Raw genomic sequence first — 17,347 nt, forward strand, 5'->3', positions numbered from 1 at the left:
CTGTAGTCAGCACTAAATCTAATCTTGGAAAAATTAGAATATGTAAAAAAAATTCAGAATGACATATTTTTATGAAAAATAGAATGTTATATTAAGTCTGAAAGTGAATCTGATCTGTTTGCTTTAACAGGTCTAAAAGATTAAGTTAAAAGGAATATGACTCAGATATTTACAATGTACTCCTGAACTGAGCTGATTAAAATATGGTTTTCTGGTATTTCTAGAGATAATGATAATTGAAATGATGCCTTTTTTTCCCCTCATTTTTCACTTCCACTTTTATCTCTGGATTCTTTTTAATTTCCATAGCTTTCAAGTAGAGATGTTGATTTTTCAAGTCCATTAGAACCTCAGCATGTGACACCATTCCTTTATAAATAGTTTGCATATTTAGAAGTCTCCCCTGGAGTGAGGGAAGATGGGGAACACAACGAAAGTTATTAATTTTGCAGCAGGAGCTTCAAGGAACTCTTTTGGCGTTCATTTCAGATAAGAGTTAATATGAAGAAATGAACAATAATATGGGATACATTCTGAGATTATGGGCGTCCCTGGTGGCTCAGACGGTAAAGAATCTGCCTGCAATGCGGGAAACCTGGGTTTGATCCCTGGGTTGGGAAGATCCCCTGGAGAAGGGAACAGCTATGCACTCCAGTATTCTGGCCTGGAGAATTCCATGGACAGAGGAGCCTGGCGGGCTACAGTCCATAGGGTCACAAAGAGTCGGATATGACTGAGGGACTTTCATTTCACTTCTGAGATTATAAAACTGAAAATCTAAGAGTTATTGTAACTGAGCTATTGGATATTGTGATGATGTTAACACTGACTAAAGCATAAAAGGTTTTCAACCTTAATAGAAAGGATAGTAAGTATTATAAAAAATCAGAATTCTTTTAAAACTAATAACCAAATCTTTACATGAGCTTCAGATTCCTGTGAACTTTACATTTGTATAAAGATTGATTTGCTTCCTCTCTGTCCAAATGGTTTCTGCTTTTTATAGAATCCTAATTGTTAATTAGGTATTTTTGTCTGATCTTGAATAATCACTAGAAGGAACAAACTAGAAGACATTAGAGAGAAAGGGATAAGCACACATAAAATACAAAAGCAGTTAGCTCTTTCTCAGTCCATCTCAAGCAAAGCCTGACCTTTAGGATTACTGGAACGTAAGGTGATACCAGAATAACTTAACAATGGTTGTTAAAGATGGCAGTCACCCAAGCAATCCAGTTCTTCTTCATGACCCTGTTTTTAAACCTTTTTCTACTTCCATACTTGATCTTTCCCTGTTTCTCGACCTCTGTCTTTAAAGTGGGGCCTGCACTTGGGCCTACTTTACACAGTAAAGGCTTGACTGCCACTAAGTTTGGAAGCATTTTGGTGGGGTAAAAACTTACAAATTTTTAATACCAGTTTTGTACTTTGTATATTAAAGCTGTATTCAGATAGACTGTAGATCTGCTTCCCTTTGATCAGTGTTTGCTTCTCATCTGCTGTCAGCCCTCTGGTCTGGAACTGATTATTTAGGGAAAATTGGTGGGGCCATCTGGAGACATGAGCAACTCGAGTTTCTATCTGATTTCTAATGCATGTTTTGATTGATGCTAATTATATGGTTTATTTCATTATTTATTGTTTCTGCTTATTGTCAGAAGAGAAAATCCTAATTGAAAATGAATTGTTTTTCAAAGGCTTTGGATTTGGCTGCCCTTTCCACGGAGCATTCTCAGTACAAGGACTGGTGGTGGAAAGTGCAGATTGGAAAATGTTACTACAGGTAAAATTCAGATTCTTTTCAAAGGCTGAGAAACAGCAACATATTTTAGGGTCTCAAATCCAGTAACCTTTTCTGGGGGATGGATTTCCTCATGGAGAAGAGAGCAAGGTGTCGCTGGCTTGCTTAAGAGAGCATTTGCTTAGCAATCACGTGATGGCTTCCCGTGAGTGGTAAAGAATCCGCCTGCCAGTGCAGGAGACTCAGGAGACACATGTTTGATCCCTGGGTTGGGAAGATCCCCTGGAGTAGGAATGGCAACTCATTCCAGTATTCTTGCCTGCAAAATTCCATAGACAGAGGAGCTTGGAGGGCTACAGTCCATGGGGCCACCGAGAGCTGGACGTGACTGAGTGACTGACACACATACACGTTGGCAGTACGACACTTTTGGAATAGTGAAACTTTAAATGTGGGAAGGGGAAGCTTTGAGACCATCACACCCTTCTCAGATGAAGAAGCCGAGGCCAGAGAAACTGATTTGTATCAGGAACCAGTTAGTAACAGACCTGGGATTAGAATCGGGTCTATTGGTTCTCTGCTCCTCTTGACTCACATCTTTATTTCTTCTTCTGCCTCTCATCTGCAAAGTGCTTTACAGTTAAGAGAGAACTGGTCCACACATCACCTTACCTCAGTTAAATCTTACAGCATCTTGGAGGTAGTTGCTATTAGTAGCCCTTTGTCCAGATGAGAAAATGTGAGCCTCAGAAGGATAAAGTGACTTTCCCAACTTCATGGAGCCTGTAAGTGGCAGAATTAGACTTTGAGCTCAACTTTCTGATGCCAGTTCTTTTACTGTTTGCACAATCTCCTAGTGTTTCCCTACAATCTGAACATTCTTACACAGTTCACTTAACCTTTAAACACATTTTTAAGCCAATTGAGAGATCAAAAAAGTTATAATGAATATTATGAATATTATACAACAACTGGTAAACAGGAACTGAAATGATTGCTTAATATTGAAATGCACTTGGGGCATTTGAAAAATAGAAACAAATGAATAGTTATACTTTATAAAGATAAATGTATTTTATAATTCAAAAACAAGGTAGACTAGTCACTGAACATCATTCTATAGTTAACTAACTTTAGTTATTGAACACTGAGGAAAAGGAAATATATAAATAGAATAAAAAGGATGCTTATTTTTCTACTGTTGAAATTAAGACTATATTCCATTTAGATATTTCACATAGAACTCTAAAGTATTTTTCCCTACTGTTAGATTGAGGAAGTATTTTCTGATAAAAGGTAGTTCTGGATCATTATAACATTAAGCTTTTATGAATATAATTTCTGAGGACAAGCTTGGAATCTTGAGGTTCTAAGCAAAACTCTCACAAATCTGTAATAATGAAAGAAAAGCATAACTTGATTCCTTGTTTCCTTCATGTAAGATGGTATTTAAATGAATGTATTTTGTTATATTAATTATTATTCTCCTCTGTTTCCTTGGTCGCCTCTCGTCTTTATATATTGAGCATTCGTTCATTTGTTCACTCACTCACAGTAAAATGCTTAATGAGAAGCTCCTTTAAACGGTTGACAACCGAATGGAAGAGAGCGGACAGGAATCATTTGCAAATGTGGTTCCCGTTCTGACAGAAGCAAGTGCAGGGCTCAGGGGGAGCCCAGAGAAAGAGCCCCTTCCTCTCGGTGACGAGGTCAGGGATGGGTACCAGAGGGAGCACCCAGGGCGACTTCCCTCTCTCTGCTCCTGACAGTTAAGTCCTCCTGGTTCTTCCTGGGCAGTGGCTTTTCCAGTTGCTCCCTTACTAGCCATCCCCACTCCAGTGCCCTGTTCCTGGCTTTTCGTGTCATTTGTTTGAGTTGCTACGTTAGTTTCTTACCGAGGTTTTCTGCCTCCATTTTCTTGTCTGATCAATCCTTCCTATGTACTGTCAGAGGGACTGTTGCAAATATTCTTTGGTTGATCTCCATTACCTCTCAAGTGAAATCTGTATTTAACATGTGGCATCCATGAGCCTGTCCAAGTCTGTAGCTTTGCCCACGTGTCTCACTTCTCCCATTCTGTCTCGTGTTTTTCTTTTTGCCTAAACCTAACACCTCAGCATCCCCCTAACATGCTGTGGACTTTCCTTCTTGTGTGCTTGTGCCGATAGTTTGCGTCCATCAGAGATGTCCCTTCACCCCCAGCCCACCCTACCTCACTGTCGAAATCTTGCCCATTCCTTCCTCGCTGGAACTTAGTTTGTTCCTCCTTTGTGCTCTCAAAGTACTTTTTTTCCTCATTGGCCATAATACAATTAGATTTCTTTTAAAATATGTTTTGTTTCAGTCTTAATTGGTGCCTTCAGTACATGGTTGTTATCTTCATTTTTGCAACTCCTTAACATCATTAAATGTGCATGCAGTTGGTCCTTGACAATGTTTATTGAATTAAATTGGAGAGAAAAACTTGGCAGTTGGTGGAGATTATCTCTGGACTCTGACTCTTTGATATTGTCCTATGTTTATGAACTTGACTGATGTTTTCATTATCCCTAGACGTTCTTTATACATGGCGCCCACTCCATTTCCTTTGCACAAGAACCCATGTGGTGAATTCCTTTTTGATAGGATTAGAGGAAATGATCTCTTAAGGGTATAGTAATAAAACACATATGACTCATCCTTCTTTCCTTTCTTTGGTTTCCAGGTACTTCAGTAGCTCTAATTGCTTGTTTTTTAATTTCTTTATTCTTCATTGTTTTTTGTAAAATCTAGTTCTGTTTTCATATTCTTTTTTTATATGTATCTTTTTATTGTAATCCCTATAAAATTATTTTTTGCAAGAGACAACTTATTAGTTTAAAATATGCAAACTAAATAGGTGTTCATGGAATTCAGTGAATGAACTTCAGCCATGTATTTAAGACTTAAATGTTCAGTTGAAACTCTCTGTATAAATATGCTGTTCTTCAGAACTTCAGAGTTCTCTGATAACATTTTATGAACATTCCTTGTAAAGTTGCAGGGCTTTTGAAGCAATAGGGGCTTGTACCACATCATATATCTGCTAACTTTAGGCCAGACTGTGGGGTCAGTTTAACTTCTTTGTCCCACATTGTCCAACATCTCTTTGGGTATAGTTATACCAATGCTTGAGGTTTAGGTTAGGAAAAAAGAACACAGCTATTCTTTCAAGCCTTTAAATGAAAGTAACATAATAGACCATATTGTATACTGTTTTGCCTTTATTTCATAAATAAAAGCATTATCATAAAGTGCCTAAGTAGCTCTCACATGTCTGGGATGAGTAGTTATGAGAAAGCCCAACAGATCTATTAAGGACAGGCTGAAGTGTGCTTTAGCAATTGATTTCATGGTAATAAAATGTTCCCTGGGCAGAAGTGGGTGTTGACATCAGGACAGTTGTATTTAAGCAAGGAACAAATCTCAGATTCATAGACTAGGACAATCAGTATCAGAGACAAAAAGGGGGAAAGAAAATGTTGTGGAATAATAAAATGGTATAGCTATATTACTCAAGTGGAAGTTAACTGATTACCTCAAAATTGTTTAGAGTTTAAAAATGGGCTTATGCAGAGTCAAAAAAGGTAACTTGAAACAAGTGAAAACTGGAATTATAACACATCAAAACTTATGGAATGCAGCAAAAGCTGCATCCTAAGAGAGAACTACCGAGCAATAAATGCCTACTCAAGAAACAAGAAAATTCTCAAATAAGCAACCTAACTTTGCACCTCAAGTAACTAGAAAAAGAAGAACAGATAAAGCTCAAAGTTAGTAGAAGGAAGGAAATAACAAAGATCAGAATGGAAATAAATGAAATAGGACCATGAAAAGGATCATGATTATGAGTAAGTGGGATTATTCCAGGTCTGTAAGGATGGTTCAGCATATGCAAATCAATGTAATATATCACATTAACAAAAAAGTATAAAAATCATACGATTATCTCAATGGATGCAGAGAGAGCATTTGACAAAGTCCAGCATCAGTTATGATAAAAACTCCTAACAAAGTGGGTGTAGAAGGAATGTACCTCCACACAGTAAAGGCCGTGAATGACAAGCCTGTAGCTGAAGTCGCACTCACTGGCATTGAAAGCTTTTGCTCTGTAAGATGAAGGGTAAGATAAGGATGCCCACTGGCTCCATTTTTACTGAACATACTATTGGAAGTCCTAGCCAGAGGAGTTAGGCAAGAAGAAGAAATGAAAGGCGTCCACATCGGAAAAGAAGTAAAACTGTCTGTTTATAGCAAATGTGATGCTATATATAGAATATCCTAAAGACTCCACCAAAAAACTGTTGGAAATAATAAGTAAATTCAGTAAACTTGTAGGATACAAAATCTGTTGCTTTCTATACATTAATAACAAAGAAATTAAGAAAATAGGCCCATTTACAATTCCATCAAAAAATAAAACACCTAGGAATAAATTTAACCAAAGAGATGAAAATACTTGTACACCAAAAACTAAAATATTAATGAAAGAAATTGATGAAGGCATAAGTAAATTGAAAGATATTTCACATTCTTGGATTAGAAGAATTATTATTATTAAAATGCCCATAGTGCATGAAGCAATCTACAGATTCAGTGCAATCACTATCAAAATTAGAGTGGCATTTTTCACAGAAGTAGAGCAAGCAGTTCCAAAACTTGTATGGAACCACAGCAGACTCCGAAGAGCCAAAACAATCTTGAGAAAGGAAAACAAAGCTGGAGGCGTTACATTCCCTGATTTCAAACCAAATTACAGAGCTATAGGGACCAAAACATCACTACGAACAAAGTTAGTGGAGGTGATGGAATTCCAGTTGAGCTATTTCATATTCTAAAAGACAATGCTATGAAAGCCCTGCACTCAATATGCCACCAAATTTGGAAAACTCAGCAGTGGCCATAGGACTGGAAAATGTCAGTTTTCATTCCAATCCCAAAGAAAGGCAATGCCAACGAATGTTCAAATTACTGCACAATTGCACTCATCTCACACGCTAGCAAAGTAATGCTCAAAATTCTCCAAGCCAGGCTTCAGCAATATATGAACTGTGAACTTCCAGATGTTCAAGCTGGTTTTAGAAAAGGCAGAGGAACCAGAGATCAAATGGCCAACATCCGCTGGATCACTGAAAAAGCAAGAGAGTTCCAGAAAAACATCTGCTTTATTGACTATGCCAAAGCCTTTGACTGTGTGGATCACAACAAACTGGAAAATTCTGAAAGAGATTGGAATTCCAGACCACCTGACCTGCCTCCTGAGGAATCTGTATGCAGGTCAGGAAGCAACAGTTAGAACTGGACATGGAACAACAGACTGGTTCCAAATAGGACAAGCAGTACGTCAAGGCTGTATATTGTTACCCTGCTTATTTAACTTCTATGCAGAGTACATCAGGAGAAACGCTGGGCTGGAAGAAGCACAAGCTGGAATCAAGATTGCCGGGAGAAATATCAATAACCTCAGATATGCAGATGATACCACCCTTATGGCAGAAAGTGAAGAAAAACTAAAAAGCCTCTTGATGAAAGTGAAAGAGGAGAGTGAAAAAGTTGGCTTAAGACTCAACATTCAGAAAACTAAAATCATGGCATCCGGTCCCATCACTTAATGCAAATAGATGGGGAAACAATGGAAACAGTGAGAGACTTTATTTTGGGGGGCTCCAAAATCACTGCAGATGATGACTACAGCCATGAAATTAAAAGACTCTTGCTCCTTGGAAGAAAAGCTATCATCAACCTAAAAACCATGTTAAAAAGCAAAGACATTACTTTGCCAGCAAAGGTCCATCTAGTCAAAGCTATGGTTTTTCCAGTAGTCACGTATGGATGTGAGAGTTGGGCTATAAAGAAAGCTGAGCACCAAAGAATTGATGCTTTTGAAATGTGGTGAGAGTCCCTTGGACTGCAAGGAGATCCAACCAGTCTATCCTAAGGGAGATCAGTCCTGGGTGTTCATTGGAAGGACTGATGTTGAAGCTGAAACTCTGATACTTTGGCCACCTCATGCGAAGAGTTGACTCATTGGAAAAGACCCTGATGCTGGGAGGGATTGGGGGCAGGAGGAGAAGGGGATGACAGAGGATGAGATGGCTGGATGGCATCACCGACTTGATGGACATGAGTTTGGGTAAACTCCGGGAATTGGTGATGGACAGGGAAGCCTGGCGTGCTGTGATTCATGGGGTTGCAAAGAGTCGGACACGACTGAGCGACTGAACTGAACTGAACTGAACATATGCAAAATGTGTTAACATACACAAAACATATATCATGAACTCATAAAAATTAATAGGAAAAAAAAAAACTTGAGCACTTTCATTAAAAAATGTGCAGAAGCTCTGAAAAGACTTTTTTTCTAAAAAAGACAAGAGGCCCAACAGGTACATGAAAAGGTGCTCCACAACTAATCCTCAGAGAAACGCAAGTCAAACCACAGTGAGATTGTCATCTTACATCGGTTAGAATGACTGTTATTGAAAAGCCTAGAAATCACAAGTGTTGGCAGGATGTGAGGGAAGAAGAACCCTCATGAGCTGGTGATGAAAGTGTAAATGAGTGCAGCCACAAGGAAAACAGTATGGAGGTTCCCGAAAACATGAAAAATGTGCTTGAAATTAAAATTTTAAATTAATTAAATTTTAAAATTAATTTTAAGTTAATTAAAAATTGCTATACCATGTACTTCAGCAATTCTCATTCTGGATATCTATCTGAATAAATGAAAACACTGACTTGAAAAAAAGATATCTGCATCACCATGTTTATTGCAGCATTAATAGCCAAGATATGGAGACAATCTAGTGCCTGTGAAATCTTGCCGTTCGAGATGGCATGAATGGGTTTGGAGGGCATTATGCTAAGTAAACTAAGTCTCATAGAGAAAGACAAATATCCTTAATGATCTCCCTTATATGAGGAACCAAAAATAATTAACAAAGTTCATAGATACAGAGGACAGATTGGTAGTTGCCTGAGGTTGAGACTAGAGGTGGGCAGATTGGTAGCGGGAGTCAAAAGGTTCAAACATCAGTTATAAAATAAATAAGTTGTGGGAATGTCACTTAGAGCATGGCAGCCATAGTTAATAATGCTGTATTGTGTGTGCAAAATTTTCTGACAAAGTAAAACTTAAACGTTCTTATCACAAGAAAAAAAATTCTGTAGCTGTGTATGGTGATGGATGTTAATTAGACTTATTGTGGTGATCATCTTGCAATATGTACAAATATCAGATTATTATGTTACATGCCTGAAGTTGATATAATGTGGTATGGCAATTATATTGAGTTGGCCAAAAAGTTCCTTCTGTTTTTTAAATTAAAAATAAAAGACACATTTTTCAAGACCAAAACAAATGGAAATCCGAAGGTGGAATGTCTGGTGAATATGGCAGAGAAATCAGAACTCTCAGCCACGCTGTAACAATTTTTGCCAGGTCATCAAACAAACGTGGTCTTGCACAATCTTGATAAAAGACTGTGCGTTTTCTGTTGACTAATTCTGCACGCTTTTTGTTGAGTGCTGCTTTTAGTTGGTCTAATTGGGAGCAGTACTTGTTGGAATTAATCATTAGGTTTTCCAGAAACAGCTCATAATAGAGGACTCCTTTCCAATCCCAGCATATACACAACATCAGCTTCTTTGGATGAAGACTGGCCTTTGGTGTGGTTGGTGGTGGTACATTTCACTTGCCCCACAATCTCTATCATTCCACACGATTGTACAGTATCCACTTTTCATCACCTGCCACAATTTGTTTAAAAATGGAGCATTTTCCTTATGTGTAAGTAGAGAAGCGCGTCAGAAATCCAGTCAGGATTTTTTTCTGCTCAACTTATGTGGAACCCAAACATCAAAATGATTAACATACCACACTGGTATAAATGATTTTCAGCACTTGGTTTCAGCATGTCCTGTGAGAAATCTCCAGCACGTAACTTCACAAACCACTTTTGACTCATTTGATCAGTCACAGCACCTTCTCTACATGCTGCTTTTTTTTTCTTTTGCATTTCAGTTGCATTTTTTTTATCTTTCTTGAAATAATAAAGCATAGTATTCTGAAAATGTTGCTTTTTTCTTCTATCTTTAGTATTAAAATGACTGTACAAAAATTCACCAGTTTTGATTTTTTTTTAATGCACACTGATATGACAGCTGTCACAACCTAACAAAATTGTTTTGAATGAAGTTAAAGACAATTAAGCAAATGGCACCCCACTCCAGTACTCTTTCCTGGAAAATCCCATGGATGGAGGAGCCTGGTGGGCTGCAGTCCATGGGGTCACTAAGAGTCGGGCACGACTGAGCGACTTCACTTTCATTTTTCACTTTCATGCATTGGAGAAGGAAATGAAAGGTTGTTGTTGAATCACGTGAATACACCGGGATTCTTGGCCCCCAGAGGAGAAGAATTCAATCTGGGGCCAGAGACGAGGCTTGATCGCTCAGAGCTTTTGTGTCATAAAGTTTTATTAAAGTATAAAGGAGATAGAGAAAGCTTCTGACATAGGCATCAGAAGGGGGCAGAAAGAGTACCCGCTTGCTAGTGTTAACAATGAGGTTATATAATCCAAAGAATGTCTGGAGGTTGTAAAGACCTCATCAGACCTACTCCCATAATTTACATTTTAAGATAACAGAAGGTTTAATCCAAAGACTGTCCTTAGGCAGGATACATTATTGTTATATAATCCTAAGGAATGTGGAGAAAGAAAAAAAGTTTGTCCTTTCTTCCTCCTTGAGAATTCCAGACCCCTCTCTCCTTGGGGACCCCTAGACTCCCTATCAACCTGCCTAGGAACTGACTCTCTCAGAAATGGCAACCCACTCCAGTGTTCTTGCCTGGAGAATCCCAGGGACGGAGAGCCTGGTGGGCTGCCGTCTGTGGGGTCGCACAGAGTCGGACACGACTGAAGAGACTCAGCAGCAGCAGCTGCAGAGCCATCTTGACGAAAAAAACCGAATGAACCTTTTGGCCAACCCAGTACCTCAGTTTTTAAAAATGGGCTTTTATCTCAAAGTAGATGTTTTTCAAAAAAATGTCATCTTCAGTTCTTCCAATAAAATGGAGGCTCTGAGCATTTCTTGAGGTCATGTGACATGTCCGCTGACACAAGCAATTTGGTTGGTGACTCACTGGCATCCTGCTCTGATTAGGCTTCAGACAGACTCTACACCCCATTTAAGCGTCCAGACAGTGAATATGGGAATGCCGGCATCTTTTTTCTAACCTGTATAAACATGCATGTGTGCATATAACATCGCCTTCTTGGTACATGCTTACTCTTAACGGATGTAATTTGTCTCTAATTCATATCCTCGGTATGAATGAATGCTGGTGGTATTTGTTTTAAATCGATCATCTAATTTTTAAAATGGTTGTTCTTAGGTTAGGATTGTATCGGGAAGCAGAGAAACAGTTTAAATCAGCCCTGAAGCAGCAAGAAATGGTAGATACATTTCTCTACTTGGCAAAAGTAAGTATTCTTAAATTGAGTGGAATTTGTCTTCTCTGGATAAATGTTTAAATTCCGACCAGTGCATGGGGAGAGTTGCCAGTTTCTGTAAGAACAGTTGGCAAGTTAATGTGTTCGGACTTAACATTTTTTTTTTAATGGTAAGGGAAAAGGTGAGAACATTCGGAGGATAACCATCTCAGGAAAAATCAGTTGCCAGGGAAAATAAGACAGCCTCTTTGAAATATTACCCGTTAGATTGGAAGAACATGCTACAGGCTTACTATCCCCAGGGGTCACAAGCCCTAGAGAGGCATTTTTCTACAATACATTTGTTTCCCATGTCAGCAGACTATAGAGAACAAGATTGTTTTTATGTAGGTCTTTCACTTTTTGGCTCTGCCATTATAACAAAAACAGTATTTCCCCTTTATTGAGCACCTACTCAGTGTAAGGTATTTTATCAAGTCTTTTCCACATGTAATTTAATTAAACTTTGTTAGCAACACTGCAAACCAGATTTTAACATTTCCTTTGTACTGTTGAGGAAAAGGAGACTTAAGAGGATAAGTGAAGATTTTCAGTCTCACTTGCCTGTTAAGAGCCAGCATTCAAACCCAGGGGGCTTCTCCAGTGGCACAGCAGTAAAGAGTCTGCCTGTCATTGCCGGAGACTCAGGAGATGGGGGTTCAGTCCCTGAGTCGGGAAGATCCCCTGGAGATGGAAACGGCAACCCACTCCAGTATTCTTGCCAGGAAAATCCCACGGACAGAGGAGCCTGGTGGGCTACAGTCTACAGAGTCACAGAAGAGTCAGAAACGACTGAGAGACTAAACAACAACAATTCAAACCCAGGACTTTCTGATTCTAGAGCCTCCTAAGTGCCACCCACAGCCACAACAGAAGTGAAGGACCACCTGGAATTTTCAGTATTGGAATAAGTGACTACTTTACCCTCACCAAGGCCACTTGAAGTGGTGGTTAGGACATCATCTTGTATTAATATATCTTTAAGAATTTCTTAAATTTAAGAAGTGTTGTAAAGGAGGTTGAAAAGAAGACAGAAAAGGAAGTGCATCTGCTGCTGCTGCTGCTAAGTCACTTCAGTCGTGTCCGACTCTGTGCAGCCCTGTAGACGGCAGCCCACCAGGTTCCTCTGTCCACGGAATTCTCCAGGCAGGAACACTGGAGTGGGTTGCCATTTCCTTCTCCAAAAGGAGGTGCTGCTGCTGCTGCTGCTAAGTCACTTCAGTCGTGTCTGACTCTGTGCGGCCCTATAAACAGCAGCCCACCAGGCTTCCCAGTCCCTGGGATTCTCCAGGCAAGAACACTGGAGTGGGGTGACATTGCCTTCTCCAATATATGAAAGTGGAAAGTGAAAGTGAAGTCGCTCAGTCGTGTCCGACCCCTAGCGACCCCATGGACCGCAGCCCACCAGGCTCTTCGGTCCATGGGATTTTCCAGGCAAGAGCACTGGAGTGGGTTGCCATTGCCTTCTCCAAAGGAAGTGCTACTCTTTTCTAAATACGGTATTAATGTTAGCATACTAACAGAATCAAATGGAAGTTCTGCCATATAAACTTACTGTGCTAGCTTAGTATGTCTATAGTAGTTTTTAAAAAATGTTTGAAACTCTAATATCTAAGTGTCTTTATACATTATATGTTAAATTCTAAAAAGGTTTCTAAACATCACAGTAAAGTTTTCTGACAGCTTGAAATTATAATTCAGGTTACAGTATTTGACTTATCTTCTTAATTGATAATTACTTGCCATGTGGTTACAAATGTACTTTTTATTTTAACTATTGTTAAATACATGGTTTGATTATTTTTTCATAAATTGATTTGCTTAACTCTGTTGTTGCCTATGTGACTATATAGGGTTACAATTTACTTGTTTTTTTTAATATGTGAAGGAATTATTGCTAAGTAATTGGAGACCAAGCAGATTTTAGGAACCACGTTATTTCTTATAATTTAAGCTTGTTAATTTAAGAATTATTAAATATTTTATATTACTTAACATATGGAATTATATTATTTATTATATTTTAAAAAGCAATTCAGAAGCATGTAAGGTAAAAATTGAAAAGTTTTCATCCATACCCTTTCCTCTAGTCTAATTGTTTATCAGTAAACACTGCAGGCAGTTTTGTGTGGCTCCATTTGGGCTTCTTCAAAGCACAGTCTAAATGTTTAGGAAGAAACGGAGGATCCAAGATCATGAAGAAAATAAAATGTCATCATCTTATGTTTCTATACATAGAACTGTAGTTCTCCTTTTAGAAATTTCTAATAGGTTATGGTTTATCCACGCTGAATGTTCTCATTGCTAATTAAGTGGTGGAAACTGTTAAACGGGAGTATCGAGTACTAACCCTCTCAACTCCCTGCCCCTCTACCCTACACATGTGTTTCCTTCTACTTCTCAGGGTCCTTCTCCCCAAGTCCTCCAGAGGCTTCCCCAGCTGCTGCTCCTCAGACTTTCCCCCGGGGCATGCCCTCTTTCTCCAGCATCTTTAAAATTAACCTCACAATTGGTCCTTCGTGCCTGCGTATAGACACCCTTAGGTCTGTCCTATCCTAAAAAATATTTTCCCTTGATCCTCTCTTTTTTAAAAATCAATTTATTTTCATTGCAGGATAATTGTTTTACAGCATGTGATAGTATTTGGCGTGCATCAGCATCCTTTTCTACTCTCTAGTCTGTGTGGCAGTAGTAAGCCCACAGTAAGCATTTGCTGAAGGAACAAATGAATAAATGTGTCACATACAGCATGAGGCGATAAAACTATAGCATCATTATTGGAAATTAATCCTACACATTTCTGAGAAATGTTTACTGTAATATCTAGGAGATAATTTGTTACTAAGCAACAATTTTAAATTTGTCATAACGAATACTGTTATTTTAAGTCCTTTTGTTGAAGTGTATCCTGGTTTTAGGTTTACATCTCATTGGATCAGCCCGTGACTGCTTTAAATCTTTTCAAACAAGGCTTAGACAAGTTTCCAGGAGAGGTAACCCTACTTTGTGGAATTGCCAGGATCTATGAGGTAAGGTTCCTGTCTTTCAAAAAGTTGACATACGATTGAGGTTATATGCTACTTAAGTAAGTTCATAGTCCCTTGGGGTCTTATAAAATGTAACATTTTGTAAAATGATTGTTGGCCAGTGATTTAGGAACAGAATAAGAGATTTTAGTGTATACATTAAACAAACTAAACTTATTTCAAACACACAGAAGGGTATAGAGAATGGTATGAGACAGGAATTTGAATTAGTTCCTCCCTCTGCATAGTTGGTTGTCCCAGCACATTAACTGATCCTTCTCTCAGGTCTGTACTGTCAAGCAGCAGGTTTTTTTTCTGTGTATGCGGTAGATATGTTTTGGGTTTTCTATTCTGTTCTATTGGTCTGCTCGTCTATCCTTATACCAATATTATACCATCTTAATTCCTGTAGCTTTATTATACTTACTCTTTGGGAGGGCGCTTTGTTCCAAGACATTAGGAATGTCTTGGCTATTTTGGACTTTTGTTTATTCTGGTAAATTTTAGAGCCATTTTTGTCAAATTTCATGAAAAGCCCCATTGAGTTGTTCTCGCTGCTGCCTAATTAAGGTAGCTTCATAATAATTCTTGATGTCAGGTGGGGAAATTCTACCACCTGTTGTTCCCAGTTGGTTATGCTTGGCCCTTTGCTCTTCCATATTAAAAAACCCTCTCGGCATGTGGATTGGAATTGCATTGAATGTAAGAATGATGGGGGTGGAGGGGCTGCGTTTCTTCCCAAGGGGGATCATGATATAACTCTCCATTTACTTTAGGTCTTTTGTTGTTGTTGTCTTTCAATGAATATCTTGTAATTATCTTCATAAATGTTTTGTTGAGAGTCCCCAAAACCACTGTGAGGTTCAGTGATTTATTAGGTCTCCTGACTCGGCACACAGTTGTACTCATAGCCATTTTTTGTAGCAAAAGGATACAAAGCAAAATCAGTAAAGGGAGAAGGCATGTGGGGCAAAGTTCAGAGGAAACCAGGCACAGGCTTTCAAGAGTTCCCCTCCCACACACCCGGACCCCTGGTGGAGTCACAGAGGACACATTTGATCTTCCTGCAAGTTGTGGCAACATGTGTGAAGCACTGTCTGCCAGGGAAGCGCATCAGGGACCTGGGATCCATCACATAAAGAAGGCTGAGTGCTGATGCTTTTGAACTGTGGTGCTGGAGAAGACTTGAGAGTCCCTTGGACCGCAAGGAGAGCAAACCAGTCCATCCTAAAGGAAATCAGTCCTGAATATTCACTAGAAGGGCTGATACTGAAGCTCCACCTGATGGGAAGACCCAACTCATTAGAAAAGACCCTGATGCTGGGAAAGATTGAAGGCAGGAGGAGAAAGGGATGACAGGATGAGATAGTAGGATGGCATCACCACCTCAATGGACATGAGTTTGAGCAAACTCCGGGAGATAGTGAAGAACAGGGAAGCCTGGTGTGCTGCAGTTCTTGGGGTCTCAGAGAGTCGGACACGACTTAGCGACTGAACAATGACAATCTGTTACTGGGGGCTGGCCATAGAGGGAGGCACCGTCTGCCTGTCACGTACCAGGACCCCAGACTCCAAGAAGTGAGGCAGGTGTTCGTACACCACATGCGCTGCACTTTGTAGGGTTCAGGTGTAGTGAGCCATGCTGTCATTTGGGGAAAGTTTTATATAGGCATAGGGCACTAGCTGGGCTTCCCAGGTGGCGCCAACCGTAAAGAATCCGTGTGCCAATGCAGGAGATATAAGAGACGCAGGTTCAATCCCTGGGTCGGGAAGATGCCATGGAGGAAGGCATGACGACCCAGTCCAGTGTTCTTGCCTGGAGGATCCCAAGGACTGAGGAGCCTGGTGGGCTGTAGTCCATAGGGTCGCAAAGAGTCAGACACAATTGAAGCAACTTAGCACTCACGCACGCACACACACACAGGGCACTAGCCAAGTTCTAAGTTACTCACCAAGGGCCAGCCTTTCAAGCAGGCCTTTCTAGGAGTAGGAGTCCCAGGCTTACTGTGTTAACTCTTTTCTGCACAGATGTATTTGTAGGTAAATTGTGAATGAACTGCTCTTTTTTTCTCTTGTGTTTTCTATGGTCATTTCTGGTGAGTGGGAATGTAGTAATTTAAGTTGATTTGATACTAAAACTTGGCTAAATAGTCTTTTTAATAACATCATAGATTCTCTTAGATTTTCTAAGTAAATAAAACAATCATCTGTGAATGTACATAGTTTTATCTCTTAATTTCAGTTATTTTACTTAAAAAACAATTTAACAGAAGCATCTTTGTTCTCTTTTAAATTTCTTGAAATGCTGGGTATGATCTTTTAAAATTATTTTGTTAGAAAAAAGAATGGAAAGTATTAATAGTTGCCATACCTGGGTAGTAGTGTGTGAATGGTTTTTATTTTATTTTCCAGATTTTCTGTAATCAACATGTATTACTTGTAATATGAAAACAACAAATATTTTCCTTAATTTGTTTAGAAATAGCTTCTCCTTGAGAAATGTAATTTTGATAAGCATATAAATAGAAATATTTGACCATTCTCTAAAAAACAATATCAGTATCTCTGTATCTTTAGTTGTGTGACCTTAAATTGAACATGAACAAAATTTTGACCAAGGAGCTTAGGAAGGAAATAAAACAGAGTCCATTTTGAAAGCTGTGAAATTCATAGTGGTGACTGTCTTGATGTGGTTGGAATTGTTTGTGCCTTTTGTTCCTTCTGCCCTTCTCAGGTGGGAGCTGCTGTTAGAAGGAACCGGTGGGAAGGAGTCCTTCCTCGCTCCCATTACAGTGATCGTTTGCTATGGCTGGGACAGGGCGTGGGTCTGGAGTGGATTCTTTAATCAGCTACCGTCTTCCTTCCCCTGCTCTGGGTCTGGCCAGGACTTGGAGGGGCACATTGTTTTGTAAGGGTGACAGGGGAAGGCTTTGTGAGAAAAAGTAGAATCTGAATTTTTACTCAAAAGAAGAAAGAAGTGAAAAGAGAGCATCCTAGTTTTGAGGACGACATCGTGTACAAATAGGGTGTCCGAGGGCTGAGCACAGACTTGGAACAGCTGGATGCAG

General features: G+C 39.3%; 1 protein-coding gene across 1 annotated transcript in view; it reads left to right on the forward strand.

Moving 5' to 3' along the window:
* Nucleotides 1–17,347, forward strand: part of TTC8 (tetratricopeptide repeat domain 8) — a 47,765-nt gene that overhangs the window by 13,405 nt on the left and 17,013 nt on the right. Inside the window, exons 7-9 of the mRNA XM_055538858.1 lie at nt 1,698–1,783; nt 11,157–11,244; nt 14,172–14,282. Coding sequence (XP_055394833.1) covers nt 1,698–1,783; nt 11,157–11,244; nt 14,172–14,282 — 285 coding nt within the window. The remainder of the gene's footprint in view (nt 1–1,697; nt 1,784–11,156; nt 11,245–14,171; nt 14,283–17,347) is intronic.

Source organism: Bubalus kerabau, chromosome 10 (assembly GCF_029407905.1).
Source record: "Bubalus kerabau isolate K-KA32 ecotype Philippines breed swamp buffalo chromosome 10, PCC_UOA_SB_1v2, whole genome shotgun sequence".
Taxonomy (NCBI): domain Eukaryota; kingdom Metazoa; phylum Chordata; class Mammalia; order Artiodactyla; family Bovidae; genus Bubalus; species Bubalus kerabau.